General features: G+C 44.6%; 1 protein-coding gene across 2 annotated transcripts in view; it reads right to left on the bottom strand.

Moving 5' to 3' along the window:
• The window catches only part of LOC146809207 (putative methyltransferase DDB_G0268948), a 283,255-nt gene that overhangs the window by 113,759 nt on the left and 148,568 nt on the right, over window positions 1-20,928 (bottom strand). The window contains exon 6 of one of the 2 annotated variants that reach the window (XM_085614310.1): window positions 1,902-2,039. In XM_085614310.1, coding sequence (XP_085470436.1) covers window positions 1,902-2,039 — 138 coding nt within the window. Of the gene's footprint in view, window positions 1-1,897; window positions 2,040-20,928 lie in introns of those variants that run through there. The other variant, XM_085614311.1, reaches the window with a different exon arrangement.

Below are 20,928 nucleotides of genomic sequence, written 5' to 3'. Positions count from 1 at the left end.
GTACTTCGCCACGCGGTTTTCCTGCGGCTTCGGCGCCTTTTTTGTCGTGGGCGCGCGGGACGTCCTCCCGATCAGACCGTCCCCACTGTGCCACGAGCCGTTTCCACCACCAGTCGCACGGCCTCGCCGCGACAGACCACCACTCCTCGCCTAGATAAACCCCGGAAGCTGAATCAGGGATCGACCCGTCGCCGCCAGCACACTCCGTCACTAGCCTCACCGCTGTCCACATGGGCTGCGCGGTCGATCAGTCCTCATCAGCGCCGCCCCTTCCCTTCATCTCCTCGAGTCCTCAAGGCCCAGCGTGCTAGGGGGCCAGTGCATCTTCAGCACCCCCGATGCTCAGCCACGGTCTCACTGGGCCGCCATCTTGGGGCCAGGCAGCGCCCAGATCCAAGCCGCGCGATGACCTCCCTCGGTGCGTCCGCTCCCCTGAGCCTGCAGTGTCCGTAGTCAGGGAGCACAACTCGGCTCCCAGCGACCAGCGTTCGCAGTGGTGGCCGCGGACCCCGCCTCCCCGCGAGGGTCCTATGGTGCTGTTGCTCGGTGCGCTGTCCCTCCTCTCGGCGCCGGCCCGGTCATCGGCTCCCCCGCCGTCGCAGTCACTCCCGCCGTGCATTCAGAGCGACCAGCTTCAGGGTACTCCCCCCAGCCCGGGGGGACCGCCGCTCGGCGAACAGCCGCCGTCCGTCGCCGCCATTTTGCCTGCTCATCGCTCCCGGGGCAGAGCTCGTTCACCGGCCACACCGGAGCCGCCACAGCCTCACCGCCTCGCCATCAGCTTCCACAGGCGTTCCGCAGGCGGTTCCCCCACAATGCGCCGGTCCAGAGCCCCCGTCTAGCCGTTGTTAGGAGTCCGTGGGGCCGGAGCTGACTCGGTGCACTACCAGTCAGCCATCTTACTTGGCCACGCCCCCGATCTGCGTTTTTTAAAAGGATTTCTAGATTAATGCACCCTGGGATTGTGACTTTGTACTGCTTGACCTCCTTCATTACTATTTCCGCTATTCTTTCCATAATGCAAGTTGGAATCCAATTTTTTATGACATGCTTTTTATTTTCGACAACTACAGGTACTCTCTTACCCCTATTTGAGATGGCATATTTGGGGTTTTCCCTAGAAATCTACCGATTTGGACTATCATAAAATGTCCCAGCTTTTTATTTTACTTGCTTGTCTTTTATCCACCACGCTTGTTTTAGTGAGTTCCTGTTTTAAAAGTTTTTTTCCCCTGTGAGCAGACGCCAAGAAGGGTGTTTCTGCTCTGTTCTAAACTACAACAATTATGTTTTCATGCATACATGACTAATTTTCTTTACATTTACCGGACTGCCACATTTTTAGTCTCATATTTTTATGTTGCCATTTCCTCCATGTTTGATGCCTGCTTTTTCCCCCTGCTCATTGTACACATATTCTTTCGGCAGGATGGATATCCCTACAGACAATTTTACGTAGCAAGTTTTTTCCATTCACTCCTTCCCAAAATGGTCCTCCTCTTCTTTGATGTTTTGTAACCGTGCACAGTCACATCTCTTCTAATAATATGGCATTTGTTCTTCAAACGGCCAATATGTCGCGTATTTGTATTTCTTGCCCTGAACTGCGCTTACAGGGCAGCAGTATGCGTAGTGGAATGACTACAGGGGCTGGCATTGAGGTCCAGAGATTGGATAGAATTTGGAACTGTCCGTGATAGGGTTATTGTAAAATGATAATGCAGAGGTAGTCCAGTAATGTAAAAAGTTAAATTCGAATTCTTGGAACTTGAATAAATCATAAGATAGCTGCACCTTTCTTCTTTAACAGTGACTGTATTCATATGTGATTCATTTGAACAGGTCAAGCTTACGGATTCACAATTTTTTTTTCATATTTTGATATTACATAATTTCTTTACCTTTCTTGTAGTTTTTCAAGGAAAGCTTTTGCTGTTTCTGGATCCCTCATTGAGAAGTTCTGGAACATGAAAAGTGATTCAAAGAACCCCAGGAGTGCAGTAATGGACATGGAGCACTTTAGCAAGATATTTGTAACTCTGTGAAAAAATAATGCAATTTGATTAAAAATGGCACTCTTTTAAAACTTGCTGGTTTACCCATGCTCCAATGTAAGAATTAAGTTAACACGAGAATTTAAGATGAACTCTAAGTAGAGCTACCAAGCGTTTTAGGATACTACTCGTGAGAATACAGAGGCAAGAGGCCTGAAAACATTATAAAATATTCATGTAACAAGAGCAGTCCTTATGCCCATGGGATCAAGGATGCATAGCAATTATTTAAAAAACTAAGGGCCATATTCATTCTGTTTTCGCACAACGCAACACAGCAAGACACCTTGCTGCACTGCGCTGTGTGAAAGGGCAGGAATACAACATATCTATCAAGATATGCACATTTCTGCTCTCTGCATGCACTGGCTCACTTTTAGTTGCCTAGCACCAATGCATGCATGCATCATGGTGCAAGGGCGCCTGTATTGCAGGCACAATTGTTTTTGTGCAGAAAGGGACACCTCCTGCACAAAAACCATCCTATGAGGATTTTTCCTCTTTCTATGTGTGCTGCAAAATGCAGCAAATGCATAAAGAGGAGAAAACAAAGAGAAATAATGATATTTCTCCTTGATATGCCTCCCCTGGGAAGGCGCATCATTTTGGTGCATTCCCAATTGTACCACTCATGTTAAATCTGCGAATGCACCAATATTCATAGGTGGATGTGAGAGGACACTCATGTTCCACCCATGGAATGCCTCACTGGCACGAAGTAGTGTAAGTCGCTGTCTTGCACTGACTGTCCTTACTCCAGATTTACTAAGCACCTTAGGGCCATGCAAACCTGGCCTTGCTTGGTTTGATAAATCTCATCTAGTTTTTGTGTTGCCTTTGTGTTACCCTGCGTGGCACAACGGTGATGCAACACTTGGATAAAAATGCTTTGTAGTGCTCTCTGGTATCATTTGTAGCCAAATTACAATAGTTAGTAAAATCACTATATGCAATTATTGGCAGGACTCAGAATGCAATATAAGATCGACACTCTTGATATTCTATAAGGATACGTTTTATCCTAGAATCTTTATCAAAAAACAATGTTAATTTTTTATAAAATAAGTGTGTGAAATGTGTTCCCAATGCAGAAAATGAAAAGAAAATATATTCATGAAGCAGTACAGACAGAAAATGACAGTGGTGTGAATATCTGTGTGTTTATAAAAAAAATTAAATTAAGTTAGTTTATTTTTTAGTTGTTGAAAGCGTAGGGGTAAAAATTACTATTCCCACTCCAGAGAGTGCAACAGTAGGGAAAGCATTGGATAGCGTAGGGGTAAAATTTACTATTCCCACTCCAGTGACGGCAACAGTAGGGAAAGCGTTGGATAGTGTAGGGGTAAACATTACTATTCCCACTCCAGAGAGTGCAACAGTAGAGAAAACGTTGGATAGTAGGAGGGTAAAAATTACTATTACCACTTCAGATAGTGCAACAGTAGGGAAAGCAATTCATTAATTATCGATACATATAAATAAAAATACATATTTACTTAATTACAATTAAATTACTTTGCATCCAATTCCCCTATAACACACAACCCACTCCAAATAATAAATAAAACAATTTACATAATTATCAATTAATCAAAAATAATGACCAATTAATAAACATTAATTACCAATTAATAACTAATTAACAATTAATTAATTATCAATACCTACAAATAAAAATACATATTTAATTAATTGCAAATAAATTACTTCCCACCCTATTCCCCTATAAACCCACAGCCCGCTACGGAATTAAATTATGCAAAAATTACATAACATAACATTAATTACTTTCCAAATATTAAACATACATTACAAAAAGAATATATATTTCTAACACATATACTAACATACATAACACACAAAAAAATCGATATTATGGAAAACGATATTTTAAATTCAATATTATAGCAATCGATATTTCTTACCTTAATTTCGATATTCTGACCTACTATATTTTGGTGATTCGATATTTTGTCCACTCTATATTTTAAATTCGATATTAACCCCGGGCGTAGTACTCCGCTTCGCCCACGGAGTGTATGTAGCGCCGCCTGCTTCACAGTTTTCGAAGTAGGCATAGCAGGCAGCGCTACGCACACGCCAGGGCAAAGCAGAGCTGCCTGCCGCCCGCCACCCGCCTCCCGCCCAACCTCCTTTTAAAATAATGAAAACTATTATAAAAACATTAAATAATAATGCCTTACCTGTAGCGCGGCGTCTCCGGGGCTCCCTCTTCCTAGTTGATAACTTCTTTCCACAAATGCGCATGCGCGGTTGCCTGCGCATGCGCATTTCTCGCAAGAAATGCGCATGCGCGGGCGTCCGCGCGTGCGCATTTGTGGAAAGAATTTGTCAACTAGGAAGAGGGAGCCCCGGAGATGCCACGGTACAGGTAAGGCATTATATTTAATGTTATATAATAGTTTTCATTATTTTAAAAGGAGGGCGGGCGGGAGGCGGGCGAGGCACGTAGTGGGGCTACGCGGAGCGCGCAAGTGTGCGTAGATTTGGACACACTACTCACTGCTCCACGTAGCCCCACTACGTCCACTACGACCAGGCTTGTTCGATATTCTGGGCAGTTGATATTTCTGAATCGATATTTAGGGTGTTCACCATCAAAGACTTCAACTCATCCTGCTACAGCACCTGGACATTGCTTGCTGCAAGTCTTGCCCTGGAAAGTGGTGCTAATCTAACCATGGGCCCTTGGAAGCGGGTATAAAGTGCTGCTACAATTAGAACCCATGTATCCTCACAGAACTGGAGCATCTTCACCTTTGAGTGGGTTGGAACCGGTGCATCCTCCTTCAAGCATGGAACTGAGCAGGTGCATAACACTCACATACAGTGCACCGCCATCGGAATCAATGCATTACTTTCTAAGGGAACAGTAGCTGCACATTTCATTCCGAAACAGAGCCTCAGACTCGGACCTGACGCATGGCCGCTATTGCATGGAGAATCTCAATCAATCTGGCTCATTGCATGGCTCGAGACCGATGCAGCTCTCTGGCTTCACCTTGCATTTTCATTGAGGCCTGTGCAAGCCTGTATCATGGTCCTGTTGTTCAGGGGGACAAAGTGAGTCCCTATTTCCACCATACATTCCATTGCACATCCTTTGGTAGGTGAAAACAGATGCATCTGATAAAATTCTGCGTAATTGATAGAGGCTATTTATTTTGTTCTATGTAAAGGGTGGGAATCGGACTGATTTTTTAGGTATAGGGAGATGTTTATAATCCATTCCAACAGACAAGGTAAATTGAAGGAGTCAAAAATGCACAAGTCTTCGATATCTATAGAGGGACACTACAGGCTTCTTTTTCTTATCATTCTAGAGCCATTAGTGGAAGCAATAAGATGTCGTAATTAAAGTGGTAGATAATGAAGTAGGGCAAGTTAAGATCCTATTATACACAGACAGCATATTATCAACTCTTAGTGGACTAGGTGTGTCAATCCCTTCTTTATATTGGTTATTTATTGTTTCTCTATCTTCTGGATACCGTATATACTGGGGCAAGAATAAAGTCATGATTGTTACTGACTATGCCAAAAGAGATACCCTAAATGATCAATGACTCACCTAGAAATCCTCTATGCTGAAATATTTTGGTATCCAGATTTATTGGCGGTTACACAATGGGGCCGATTCCGATCCGGGTCGGAAAGCACTCCAACCGAGCCGGATCGGGAGTGTTCTCCGACCGAGCCGGAGTCCTGCAGTCCGACCGAGTATGATGCGGCCGTATGCTGCCGGACTCGGTTCGGTCGGACTCCCATAGAAGTCAATGGGAGCCCATTGACTGAATGCGTACGTCGAGGACATGTGCGCCCCCTACAGTGGGTACGCGTTGGTGCCATCTGCAACATACATGCCTGTGGTGGGGGGACCCATGGGTCTCCCCCTGTGTCCGAGTCGTAGGGTTGCGGGTGACAGGGGGTCCGACGCGGACCCCCAACGGCAACCACCCGGATGATTTGCGAGCCGGACACTCCGGCTTGCACAGGCTGTCCGACGCGTGCATCGTACTGGCTCGGTCGTGAATCGCATCCATTGCATGCCACGGTTAGCTTACGACCAAGACGTATGGAGCGGTTCGGACCCGGAAACGACTCGGTCGGTGAATTTCATGTAGCTAGCATTGTACTTGCTCGCTCGTACAGCTGTACGAGTCAGCCGGAATACACGCATACGGCTCATAGTTTTTCCGGCCAAATCGCGTTCGGTGCCCTTCCGACCCGGATCAGAATCGGCCCCAATGTAGTAATGGACAATCTAGAACCCCTAAATAATAAATATGCCTCTGATTTTCTGCAATGGTCAAATATACAAATTTCCTTTTTTGGGGAAGGAATAAATGATAAAGACGGTAACAGCTCTGACGTTCTACTATGTATTTGGTATGCTCACACTCCCTGTACCAAAAACGAAACTTTGTACTCTCAACAAAAGCATCCACACATTTGTATGACAGGCAGAGAACCTAGACTAAAACCAATAAAACTACCTGCTGATACTAAGGTGGGGCGGGGGGTCTACGCCTCTCTGTTATAGGTATATTTATTATATGCCACATCATCTTTTACAACTATTTCATTTAATTTTGACGGATGACACTAGTTACCAATTTTGGGTTTTTATGGCCACATTAAAAATCCCCTCTTGGTTAAGCATATTATACAATAATAAACCTCATGGATTTGCAGCTTGCCCTCCTACGATAAAGGCAATGTGGCAGATCTGGGGGTAGCACAGAAATTACTAGGAATGAATAGCCAAAAACATTGGGATGCACCTCTATGTTCTAAGTCCAGCATTCAATTTGGGCAACAGATTATTGACTGGCCATTAATGGACAGAGCAGGAATTAAAACAGTAGGAGACCTTTATACTGCTGAAAGTTCCCTCTTGGCATTTGAATCATTATGTCTAGATCACTACCTCTCATGCTCACAACAACTGCAATGTAATCAATAATGATGCTCCCTTCGCTATGCACTTGGAAAAGGCCATGTATCATTGTCTGACTCACCCATTCAGAAATACTTGCAGACTTGGGGAAACTGTTTGCGTACGATCTCCAATTTGTATTATGTACTTTACTCTTCCACTGTGGTCGGGAAAGTAAAGTATTTTAGCAGATGGCATTAGAATTAGAATACACTGAAGATGTCTGGTCAAAACTTGTGTAGCTGTTGCGATGTTACTTTTAACACATAACCTAACAACAACCATTCTGCTTCAACAACCACAAAAACAGTGCTCAGCCGGCCAGAGAGAGACTTTGGAGCCCCGCTGGCTACCTATATTGGTCCAGAGTCCATATCAGCTACTTCCCTTAAAGTAGGCACAGTCTCCAGGGCTATTTCTGAAGATTACCTTCAGTGTATCCTGCTTAAATCCTGGTCATTGATTAAACATAAATATGAGTTTGAATGTATGATGCAGCTCTCTAACCCAGACATGGTATTCCTGACCGAGACCTGGGCAAACCAGACATCCAATCCTGACCGGAATACAGCGCTCCCAGCAGGATAGTAAGTGACTGGCCTTGACAGAATAGGGAAAATAGGTGGAGGCATTGCCATGCTACATCGCTCCCACCTAAATGTTCGAGTAGAGCCCACCCTACAACTTTCAGCTGAGGCTATGCTTTTTACCATTAAAGTAAATAACATCCTGGCCTTTGCTGGCCTACTCTTATATCGACCATCGGGCCTAGAGCAGCTTTTACCATAGCTCTCCAGACCCTTCTTGAATCCTGTTTAGAATCTCCCACGTTTACTATTCTGGGTGATTTTAACTTTCACCTTGAATATAATAATAATACAGAGACTGCAATGCTACCAGACATCCTGGCAGCGATCTAGCCCAAATTGTTTCGGAATCCACTCATCGGCAGGTCACACTCTGGACGGCATATTTACCAACAATTCCGACATCACTCTGGTCAAAATTTTACCACTACCTTGGACCGATCACAAAGATGTACATTTTAAAATCAAAATAATGCAGCCCAACCAGCACAATTCAAATAGACCACTTCTTGTAAACACCCGATCCTGGCATAAAATACAGAAGAACAACCTCTCAGGCCGCAGATAACAATGAGGCAGTGCATCAATTTGAGGAATGGATTAGATCAGCGGTCAATCAGGTAGCCCCGAAAAAACCTATTAAAACAAGAAGATGCCAGGCGACATCACTCTGGTACGGCCCAGACCTTAAAAACATTAAGTACAAATGTAGAAGAGTCGAACGGCTGAGGAGGGCTGACTATAGCAAGGAGCATATATTGGCATTTAACCTAGACTTAGAAGAATATGAGAAGGCTATCAAAAAAGCACAACCAGAACTGGGCCTACTAAGAACTCCTCTATGGAGCTTTTTAAAACAGTTCACGCCCTATCCAAGCTTCAGCAGGCTACTCAGTTTAGACCTGATCAAACCTTCTGTAACAAGATACCAACTTCTTTCAAACGAAGGTGCAATCAATCTACAATGAACTCCTTAAAACAGCCCCCAACGTGCTAAAGCCAATAGTATGACCATCGAGGATAATTCCACTCAGGGCAAACTAACCAGGTTTTTGGCCCTTACCCCAGAGAAAGTGATTAACCTCCTTCTACTAAATAAGTCAGGATCTCCTAACGATCCCTGTCCCCCCGCCACTCTACATCTGGTCTCAGAAAAGATCAGCGCCCATTTAGCTCCACTCCTACATGAAGTAATTAAGGGGCATATTATCAAGAAACGGCGTAAAAATTATCGCCGCTTTAGCGACAGAAAACTGCCGCTAAAGCGGCGTTAAAGGGCTTGATAATATGCCCTTGAGAATTTTCATAGAAGCCCATGTTCTGGTGTGAACATGGGCTTCTATTGGAATTCTCTGCGGCATATTATCAAGCCCATTATTGCCGCTTTAGCGGCAGTTTTCTGCCGCTAAAGCAACAATAGTGCTAACGCCGTGCTTGATAATATGCCCCTAAATTAGGGATTTTTCCTCTGTCCTGGAAGAAGGCTTGTATCAGGCCATTTCTGAAAAAGTCCGCCCTGGATCCAACTGAGGTAAAAAACTACCAACTGATATTGTGCCTGCCAACAGCAGCTAAAATTCTTGAAACATCACTGACTAGTGAGTTAACCCAACATCTTGATTCTAACAATCACTTAGATCCCAGCCTGTATGGCTTCAGACCATGTCATTCTACTGAGTCTGCCCTCATAATGGCCACAGAGGAAATCCGCAGGCAGATCGATGGGGGGGGGGGGGGGCAGAGCCATCCTTATCCTACTAGACCTATCAGCAGCATTTAACACCGTGAATTATGTGATGTTAGTGCGGTGGCTGGAGTCCATGGGGATAACAGAGTTGACTCTGACCCTCCTCTCCTTCTTTCTAGCATTTAGAGACCAGAGGATACATTGGGATAATCTCAAATCTAACATTTTCCATCTTCCTTGAATATTGCCACAGGGATCGGCTTTATCACCGACTTATTTAACATATATGTCACCCCCTTGGGCAGACTTATCAGAGAGCATGGTTTCACTCTGGTCTTGTATGCGGATGACTCTCAGATTGTCATACCCGTATCACAAAAACCGGAGGTCACAGCTATTAGCTTCTATAACAGCCCGACTGCCATCATAAGCTGGATGAATGAAAACTTTCTTATAATCAACACGAACAAAATGGAGGTTATGGAGTTGGGTAAGGGATCAACCCTGTGGAACCAAGAATGGCGGCCAACAGAGGGTGGCGAGTGTCCGTCTCGGACAACTAAGGCAAGGAACCTGGGAGTGATTTTCGACAATCAGTTAAACTTCACAGGCCAGATCAATCACCTGATGTCCTCCTGTTTCTTTTTACTGAAGACCCTATGTAAGATCCTGTTTTTCATTCCACAGGAACTCAGGAATACAGTCGAAGTAGCTCTCATCCTCTCCAAGATAGACTATTGCAATGCACTATTCCTGGGCATTGACAAGGCGCAGATGGCCAAACTACAATCTTTACAAAACGTCGCCAGGCAACTACTACTTAATAGTCCTAAAGGTCATCGCACTTCTGCTAGTATTAGGCTACTACATTGGCTGCCAACTCAACAATGGGTGGATTTCAAGGCACTCTGTCTGGTTTACAAGGCACTGTACGGAGGGGGCGCCCTGGATATGCAAAAACTGTTTCTCTGGTATTCGCCCATTAGGTCTACTAACACAGGTTTGGTTCAGATTCCTAAAATTCACAGAGCAAGATGAGGAGGCAGGAGTCTATCCCACTGTTCGGCTAAACTGTGAAATGGGCTGCCGGCCACCATTAGACTGCAGCCAAATAGGCTGCGTTTCAGGAAAATGATCAAAACTTGGTTGTTTCCTCCCAACTAAGTTCATGACTGAACTGAGCATCTCCCCTCTCACTTCCTCAGCGCCAAGATACCCCAGATTTCGAACGCTTTATAAATATCTTACTTACTATCTTACTTACAATCGCTGCACCCTCAGAGAATCCAGACAGAAATGTACGGACTTTTAGATAGTTCAGAGCTGGTATTTGTCCCCTTACAAGCTAAAAAAATAACCCAGCTCCTAGTACACATTTTCTGGGCATGTCCACACATGAACACACACTGGGACGACATACAGCACACGTTACACCACAGTAGCTTTTGTTACATTGCAAAATCAGCCAAATTGGTAATCAGCACAAAAGGGTCAGATATAGAGGATACCTTGTGCCATTGGAAACAGTGGATGGCCACTATGGTGGCCAAAATGTGTATTTTATAACTTTACATGAAGTCAACATGCCTTCACATCAGGAATGGGTCATCAAAATCTTTAGCTTAGCCACATATGAAAGATGTATATGCATACTCCAAGTTCACTTAACCATTTTTTTAAAGATTTGGGGCCCTTTCTCCATCTTACTGTTAGTAGAACTAATAACGCATGATTTCTTTTTTTAAACAAACTTTATTGATTATCATAAAGCATCCAGTTAATGCAAAACATTTCAATGAGGCATTTTCCCTAATTGTACAGCTAGCATATGCTAGTAGGAGCGTTGCAGTGTGTGCTCACGGGCGCACCAGAGTCATATTGTTGTTACAAGAAAAATAATAAGTTTGCATGATGCAGTTGTAATTAAGATGCATGAGTTTAAAGAGGTTATCAACATAATTACTAACGGTTTCCCAAAAACCCTCCCTCCCCCACCTTCATTCTGGCCCGCTAAGTCGATTTGTTTGGGATGTTCATTGCGTAGGTGGGTATTACTTTCCACTCCATATTTCATTGTTTCATTGTGCGGGTGTATGTGCCTTTTTTTCATCTGCCAGACATGCTGCCCACCGTAGCACAAGGTGTCAATTATGGTGGGGTTGGGGTAATGTGGCGCGGAAAGAGGTCCAGCGCCTTAAATCCCTCCAGTGTGACATCCCACACCATAGAAATCGGGTGTTTGCGCAACCCTTGAGCTTCTTCTCGCCTGATTGCCGCACTCTCTGAGCTACTCCAGCGTACTACCTCATCATACCATGTGGATATTGCAGGGGGTTTTTCAGACTTCCACCTCATCATAATAGCTCATATGGTTAGTATAAAGGCAAGGTCTAGGAAGCAAAGCTGAACCTTCTGAGGGCCTGTGCGTTTGCGGAGTCCTAGCAAGCATTTGGTTATATTGTTTTCAATCAGCAAGTGCGTGACTTCCCTAACAGTGCCACACACCCCCTCCCAGTAGTCCCTAAGGTGAGGGCAAAAACCCGCCTCCTCAGATTTACAGCGAGGACAGCAGTGTTGTGTGTCTGGGAACATTCGGTGTAGTCGGCGCGAGGTTAGATAGGATCTATGCAGAACCATGCTTTGTATAAATTTTAATTTGGCATTTTGGAGCACTCGCTTGGGGTGTTCCGGTATAGTTGCCAAAGCTTTATTGGATATGTCGCAAGTGATAGTTTCCGACCATTTCATTCTCAAGGCAGTGTTCACGCCATGCTTGCACGCCTTGCATTTGGCACATTTATAAAATCTCTTAGGAGTTTTAAGCCATGTGCCACCCTTATTTGTGCTTGCCGCATTTCTGACTATCTCCTGTCTCATTGATTTAGCTCTCCTAAAGGTAATTTGGGGAGTTTTGTTACAGAAGGTGCCTATGACAGGGTCAATGCGCACTGTATTCCAATGCCTATGTATTATTCTGCGTACATTGGTATGGTATGTGTTGAAGCCTGTTATTAGTCTGGGCGTGTCCATTTTCTTAGGTTCATTATCTTTGTGTGTTATTTTTGTCACCTTGAACAGAAGATCCCTTCTGGTTACAATGGCTGTTTTATTTGTTTTATTTTTGGCTTTGGTGAGTGTTTCAGGACTGTAGCCTCTGGGTTCTAGCCTATTGCAGAGTTCGCTGTTGGATTGCTCTAAGCCACTGGTGGTGCTACAATTACGCTTCATGCGTAACCATTCCGCGTAGGGTATGCTTTCTTTCAAAGTGGTGGGGTGGAAACTGTGCGCGTGTAATATAGCGTTACCCGCTGTGGGTTTTCTAAAAGTTTTTGATTGTAGTTTGCCATTCTCTACATAGATCTCTTGGTCAATAAAGTGTATACTCTTATCACTGGTGTTGCATGAGAACGTTAGATTAAGAGAATTGTTATTAATTTCCTCTGAGAAAATTCTGGCACTTTCAGCTGAACTTTTCCACAGGATAAAAATGTCATCTATGTACCAGACATATAATGCAACTTTTTCTGTAAATACATCATGTTGGGTTGGTTTGAATACTTGCTCCTCCCACCAGCCCATATGCAAATTAGCATAGCTGGGGGCGAAGCAAATACCCATAGCAGTACCATGCAGCTGTTTGTAGGTTAGTTTATCAAATGTGAACACATTATTATCCAGACACATTTCCGCCAATGGTACAATCATCATAGAGTGTGGAAAAAGGTGCATAGATCTTTTGCCAAGGTAATAGTTCAGGGCATTGAGTCCATCCTTATGTCTGATACTGGTATAGAGGGTATTCACATCTAATGTCATTAGTAAATAATCACTTTTCCAGTTCACATTGTAGATTTTCGTAAAAAAATCCCCTGTATCCTTAATGTATGCTGGTAATTTGCAAACAATGGGCTGAAGGAAGTGGTCTATGAATCTAGATGTATTCTCAAACAGACCTCATTTTGCGGCAATTATTGGTCTCCCTGGGGGTTCCACTCTGTTCTTGTGGATCTTGGGGATTAGGTATAACAGTGGTATTATAGGATAGTCAGTTTTGAGGGACTCAAATTCGTGCTTAGAGAGTAATCCCATACTTTTCCAGTCATATAAGGCTTTGTGGAATTTTTCTTTTATTCCCGCAATGCTGTTCAGACTCACTCGACTGTAGCAATCTTTGTTTTGTAGTTGGTTATGCGCTTCTTTGTTATATTGTTCCAATGGCCAGAGGACGACATTACCACCTTTGTCTGACCAGCCGACCACTATGTCCGGTCTTTGCTTGATTTTATCAATGAGTTCATTGTGTTTGGTCATCCTATTGTGATTAGTACTCAAGAATTCTTTGCTGCTTTTGAGTGCTAATTTTTTCAGATCTTTTATGACGTTTTCTGCAAAGATATCCAGCCCATCTTTGGGCATCATAGGTGTAAATACGGATCTGGGTTTAAAGGGCGTTCGTATAGTACTAAAAATGTCGAGGCCAGTAGTTAAGGCAAATTCAGTTGTTGTTTCCTGATTTTCTGTTTCCTCCATATTGACTAGATCTTGCAGTAGGGCCATGTCTCCCACTGTGAGAGGGTCGTTGGTATTCTCATTGTCAGCAGGGTCTGTGTTACGTTTGGCTGTATGGAAAAAATATTTTTGCATATATATATATATATTTATGCATACATACATATATACATACAAATATATCTATATATATATATAATAATTCTCCTTTTTAAAAGAACACCTGCATCCTTTTAACAATTACATGCAAACTCAAAGTCATATAACTACTATCTCTGGCCATGTAGATCTTCTGCCATTCTCTGTGGCTGAGTGACTGCTTCCGGGTGAACGAGGGATAGATGGCACAGCGCATTGCTGGAGTCGTGTCGCAAGCGCGACGTAACTCCAGCAATACTCAGGGGCTGCCCATACCTAACATGCTGCGTCACGCCTTACGCCTGCTTCAGACAGGAGCAGGGTTTTGACGCAGCAGCGTCGGAAAAGTGACTCAGTGAAATCTTGTAGATTTCACTGCGTCACTTTTCCGAGGCTTTTTCCAACGGCACGCCCACCCTGCAGACATTAAACCTGACGCAGGTTTAATGTAGCGCAAGGCTTTACAACGTGACGCATCTCCCTAGATGCGTCACGTTGTAAATAAGCTGCAATGTGGCGCATGGTTTACGCCGCCCCTGCGTAACAGAAGTGACGCAACGGCAGCGTAAATGTGTCGCAAGGGGCTTGTAAATCTGCCCCTGAGTGTATCTCTCTGAGGAAGCACACCTCACTACAGTGCACCACCGGTAACAATGCATTCATGACCACAACCAGCCACACGTATTGTGGCAAGTTACATAGCAGCTGAAGTAAGCGAGACTGCCTTGTTTTTTCAGTACTGCATATTATGCTTAGCAGCTTTTAGCAGATTAGTCATGGTGGAATCGAGCAGAGCAGAGTGAGGGAGAGGCAGTGAAGACTTATATGGTGCTCAAGACTCCAAGTCTTTTCAGGCACAAAAGCACTAAGGCACCAAGTCACTAAGGCACCAAGGTGACCTGATTCCAAGGAGTGACCTGTTTGGTCTCATCAGGAGCCTCAACAGGCTTGAGGAGACCCAGGATGGGTTGCGGAGGCAGTCCATGTAGCAGCGGATGGAGCTTGTGATTTCCCCGGGAACCTGTCGTAAATAAAGTATTACGCACGCATAATTTCTATATGTATCAATATGATCATGCATAAAGCAAGAGGCTGAGTCTGTGGTATCAGGTTCAAAAGGGCTTTATTCCAATAACTCGAGTTATAGGGAGAATAGTTCCATCACCACAAGGGATCAGGACGGGTCTGGGATTTCTCAATAATTCTCAATCTTTTATTCACAGAGTACAGTATATATACATTCAATATTATACGTAAGCAGGAGTGCTTCAGGCAGAGCAAGAGAGAATGAGATAAGAGCATGTGGGTGTGTAAGTAGGCGTGAAGGTGGGCGTCCATGTGGGCGTCCACTTGATGATCATAGGTGAATGTCATAGGTGGGTGGATGCCTAGAAGGGGTTGCGTGATCAGCTGGAACTTTACTGGAACTTTGCCTTACTTGTGCTCAACTCGAGCATGACGTGTAACTGACGTGGGGAAGGGCTGCTGTGCAATCGGGGAGTCTGGAAGTGAGGCCTTCAGTGTCAGGACAACCAGCACATCTTGTATTATCTGATATCTAAAGTCTGGGGCAGGGACTGATTTGTGACATAGGTTGCCCATTACCAAGAGCCAATGTGGCATCTATTTCTTCATTCACTGCGTAGGCCTTACATGGGGGCTATGGGCTTTTCACTGACGTGAGCTTTGCAATCACACGAAAAGAGACAGAAAGGCTAGGCTCTCTCCTTTGCAGACGGGTCGTGTTTATTCCTCCTTCTCCAGGCAGGAATGTGGTTCAGTAGGAGTAAGCAGATGACCGTGCTCAATACTGTCTCGGCACCTCGGACAGGGCCCCTTTGGCTGAGGCCCAAGTGTGCAAGGCCAAGGATACGCAGATGCAGCTCTCAGAGCGTCTGAGGCCTGAAACCTCTTTTCGGCTCTGGCTGAGCCACAAACATGGGTTTTCATGAAAATTCGGGAAAACATGATGCAAAACGTGTAGGCCTCAGTGCAGATTTGTCGTTTCTCTCATGGGAGACTGGATGATGGCAGGCCACGTTATAGCATAAGCATCATGATAGACAGGCCATGGAGGGGAAATGCATGGGATACATGCATGTGTACATAAAGCGTTGGGGGGCACATAGGGGACACATAGGTCTCACAATTTTTATTTCCTCATTCCCTCCTTGTCCCCTAGTGGACCCTTCATGTCACATCTATTCTCATGAGACAGTCAATCTGTTCTTGCAGCATTATTTTTCCATTTTCAATGCTCTGTAAATGGGGATGTGGAACACATGCAGTAGCACACAGACCGCAAACGGCCGGGCCACACTGCAGACATAGACAACAACTGAATATCATTAGTAGTATTAATCCACAGACGGTCAACACTTTCCATCCCCATGCCGATATTATTCCCCAGAGCCAACTGGACCAAGTCCACGTGCCTGGGTCTTGATGTATGCTTTGGGCAATCTTGTGGAGCCTTGTTATTGCTTTGTATACAGACGGTGCGTTATTAGGGATGAAAACGCAACAGCGGGAGCCGATGATCCTACAAGCCCCGCCCCTATCCGCCAGAATGACGTCAAGAACAAGACAATTCTGAAGAACGACCATTGTCACAGCGGACTGTTCCTGGGTCAAGTTCCCCAGGGCTGATGCAGTCTCATTTGCAACTGTTTCTAGAATCCTTGTTAGTCTGCGGATAAGTTTACTATTCTGGACGGGACCTATGAAGAAAAAGAATCCTTTGTTGAAATCTGTATATTGCTCCCAAGCTGTCTCAGTCTGGTCAATGCCGGAGGCATCGAGCCCTCGTCTGTGTCTGATAAGTGCTAGTTGGAGATCTTGATGATAGTTCGATGGGGCCAAGAAAACGGGTGGTAAAAGAAATGATATGTAGGACGTCCCACCCCAGTCTGAGGGCAGTTGCACATAGGCTGTCTGGCCACAAATAAAGTAGGTGTGTCGTGATGCTCTGAAATAGGACTTTCCTTTGTCTTTAAACACTATTATAGTATTACACTCGCTGTGCCCCAAATGTACTGAGCCTTCTTTTCTGACACACAAGTTCCCTTTTACTGGCAGGACTGTAATTGAGGATGAACCTAAATTGTGTATGGGCTTGACATTCAACACTATAAAGTCGAGGGTCGCATTTCCTTGCAGATACTCTTCATTTTCTAGATCTGTACCTTTCCTTTGGGGAAGACCTTCTTCATCTGGGAAACATGCTTCATTCATGACTTTATTCAAGTTACCCCATACCCAGTCGCCCCTACACTCCTTGTCATGACATTCTTTAACATCACCGTTGATGGATGTCATTAAGGCAAACCATGCTCCGCAAGAACCATTATGGGAGAATGGAAAAGGGGAAAAGAGGCAACACTCCCTTCACCTTCTGATACGGGGGAAGTCGGCCACAGACCCAGCAGTCTGTAGCATTGCTAGTCTGATGTGAATGGTGCAGCATCTGAATAAAGGTATTGTTGCGTAAGGCAAGTCGATATGATAGCTCATGGGATGGCAGATCACTAAATGTGTGCTTTATGGTATCATTAGTGGAGGAGTGTAAGAGTGAGGCAATAGGAGGAAAAATAGCATGTAGTATTAAGCTGATACATATTATCGTGATGCACAGAAGAGATAGAAAAATCAAAGTCACTATACATCTACCACGTAATATTTTACAGTATTTGCTTTTCATCTTGCTCTTTTTATCATTATTATTGTCCAAGATCTTATGCAAGCCAGAATACATGTTCAACCGCTTCACCACCTAGTGGACTTAATTGATCAAACGGGTTCTGACTTTTTAGATCTAAGTTTAGCTTTGTACTCCTGCTGGGGAGTCTCCTCTAGTAAAGGGGGCTCAAAGTCTGAAAAGTTCGTGTCCTTTTTAAAAGAATCGTTATTCCCGAAGTAGCGTTTACAATGATGAAGATGAACCCATCCTTTCCGTCCTTCGACTTTAACGGCTGTCCTCGTGGTTAATAACACTAACTTCGGCGCCTTCCACCTCGGCTCAAGAGGGCTCGATCTATCAAAGTTCCTTATTAGGACATAATCCCCAGGAGCGATGGAGTGTTCTTTGACCTGGGTGTTGTCAGGGAAGGCGGCAGCAACCTGCGAACGACAAGAGAGTAGTGCAGACATCAAGGAAGCCAGGTAATCTGTCAGCATGTTACTATCAACATCAGTAATCTTTTTAGGCATTGGAGTGCCCCACATATTCGGTGGTCTACCAAAGACCACTTCATATGGAGATAAGCCTGTTCTAGAATGGGCTACCATTCGCATGTAAAAGAGGGCAACCGGCAGGGCTACCATCCAATCTACACCTTTGTCTGCGCAAATCTTTGCTAGTTTTATCTTTAAGGTCTGATTGTGTCTTTCTACAAGGCCTGCTGCCTCAGGATGTCGTACACAATGGAACTTCCAGGTATACCCTAACAGAAGGGACACCTGCTTCATGAGTTCAGAGGAGAAAGGCTGACCGTTGTCGGAATATACGACACGCGGTAATCCATAACGTGGGAAAAACTCTCGCACCAATTGACTGGCGGTAGTTACAGCAGTATAATCAGGAACTGGATAAGCTTCTGTCCACCTTGTCAGTGAACATACTACTACCAGGACATATTTGTAACCTCTACATCTGTCCATTTGGATATAATCCATCTGGAGGACTTCAAAAGGGTGGTCAGGTGGATGGAATCCACCTTGTTCCATCGGAATGCCTTTACCTGGATTGAATTGGCAACAGATCATACATGTTCTGACCTTTTGTTTCGCTGCTGCACGCAGGTGCTTGTTGAACCATATATTCTGTAAGCTGTCTAGCATTGCTTTCTCTCCTAAGTGTGCAGGACTATGTGCGGTATTTATGATCACTTGTACCATTGAATCAGGAAGAAACCATGTTGTTTTGCCCTTAGTCATCCAACCCTGATCAGTCAGTACCCCTCCTTGTTCCGACCATTTTTTTAATTCGTCTAGAGTAGCATGTGTCTGTATGTCTTGTACATCCCTGGAAGGATCCCTGACTGTCATGGCTTTGGTCATTGATGGTATCTGTGAGTTTGTCATGTCTAATGGGGTCTGAGCTGTCTGTTTAGCAGTTCGGTCTGCCAGATCATTGCCTTGAGAAATGGTATCTGTGGCTTTAGTATGTGCTTTGCATTTTAGGATAGCTATGGCTGTCGGTAAATGTATCGCTTCCAGAAGGGCTTGTATAAGGGGGCCATGCTGTATCTTGGCCCCGTGAGAGGTCAAGAAACCTCTTTCTCTCCATAGTACTCCGAAATCGTGAACTACCCCAAATGCGTATTGTGAATCGGTGTAAATGTTTACTCTCAAGTGCTTAGCTCTTATGCATGCTTGTGTCAGAGCGATGAGCTCTGCTGCTTGTGCTGACAGTATGTCTATTCTTTTAGTCTCTATGATTTCAGTAGCAGTGGTCACTGCATATGCTGCCACTAATTCTCCCGCCCCCGTCCTCATGCATGAGCCGTCAACATAGAGTGTTAGGTCAGGGTCTGGGAGTGCAACATCTGTCAAGTCTTGTCTTGGTTTAGTCACGGTATGTATTACTTCAACACAGTCATGTGGTGGAATGTTTTCTGTCAAAAGAGTAGCAGGATTCAGTATGTTGCATCGTCTGATCTCTATGTGTGGTTGAAATAACGTCAGCTCATAACCTGTCAGTCTCGCTACAGTCAGGTGTTGGGTTTGTGTTCGGTTCAAGAGAACCTCCACTGCGTGCGGTACTTGTACTGTCAAGGGGTGGCCCAGCACTATCGAGTCACTTTGTCTTATGGCTAAGGCCGTTGCTGCAACAGACTTTAAGCACGCAGGCAAAGCCTGTGCTACCGGGTCCAATGTACTAGAAAAATAAGCACAGGGCTTGTGTTTTCCTGCATGATCTTGTGTTAGGACAGATAGTGCTGTTCCATCCCACTCTGTCACAAAAAGCATAAAAGATTTGTTGTAATCAGGGATCGCTAAAACTGGTGCTTGACATAAAGCTCTTTTTAATTCTTCAAATGCCACAGTGTGTTCTTGTGTCCAAGGGAGGACATTAGTAGAAGCTGCCTCCTGTGTCGTCAACTGTATTAGGGGCTTGGCTATGTAAGCATACTGGGGGATCCACTGCCTGCAATATGAAGTGAGGCCAATGAATGCACGTACCTCCTTTTGTGTCTTGGGCTGTGAAAGGCCAGAAATCAATTGAATATGTTCTGGTGTCAGTCGCCTACCCTCCTTGGATAGCAAGTGCCCAAGGTACGCCACTTGCTGTTCACAGAATTGTAGCTTCGAAGGGGACACTTTGTGCCCCTTGTCAGCCAGGAAGTGTAAAACCGTGAGTGATGCATTTTCACAGTCAGTTTCCGATCTTGCAGTGATGAGAATGTCATCTACATACTGTATCAGTGCTGTAGTGGTAGGCATATGAATACTGTCTAGTTGTCGTTTGAGTGCCTGACTGTAGATGCTAGGACTTTCTGTGAAGCCCTGTGGTGCTCTTGTGAATCTGAAGCTGCGGCCTTTTAAACTGAAACCAAAAAGATATTGGCTGTCTGGATGTATTGGGATACTGAAAAATGCGTTCTTCAGATCGATAACTGTAAAGAACGTAGCCTTCGCATCAATCGTAGTCAATAATGAAGAAATGTCCGGGACCACAGGGTACTGTGGCACCACACATTTGTTTAATTCTCGCAGGTCCACAACTAATCTATAGACAGGTGTTGTATTGGGATCAGTTCGTTTAAGAATAGGAAGAACAGGTGAGTTGCATATGTTTGAATCCGTCTCTACCACCACCCCTTGTGCAATGAGTTCATCGATTATTCTCAGTAACCCTACTTCAGCCTCAGGTGGGATTTTGTATTGTCTAATCCGTGGCAGCACTACTCCTTCCTTGAGGGTGACCTGGTGTGGAGTAATGTTCATGAAACCTACGTCAGTCGGGCCTTGTGCCCATAGGTGCTGTGGTAC

The sequence above is a fragment of the Triturus cristatus genome, chromosome 7, assembly GCF_964204655.1.
Source record: "Triturus cristatus chromosome 7, aTriCri1.1, whole genome shotgun sequence".
NCBI lineage: Eukaryota > Metazoa > Chordata > Amphibia > Caudata > Salamandridae > Triturus > Triturus cristatus.
Note: the sequence above shows the minus strand (reverse complement) of the source record. Positions and strands in the feature narration are given on the sequence as shown.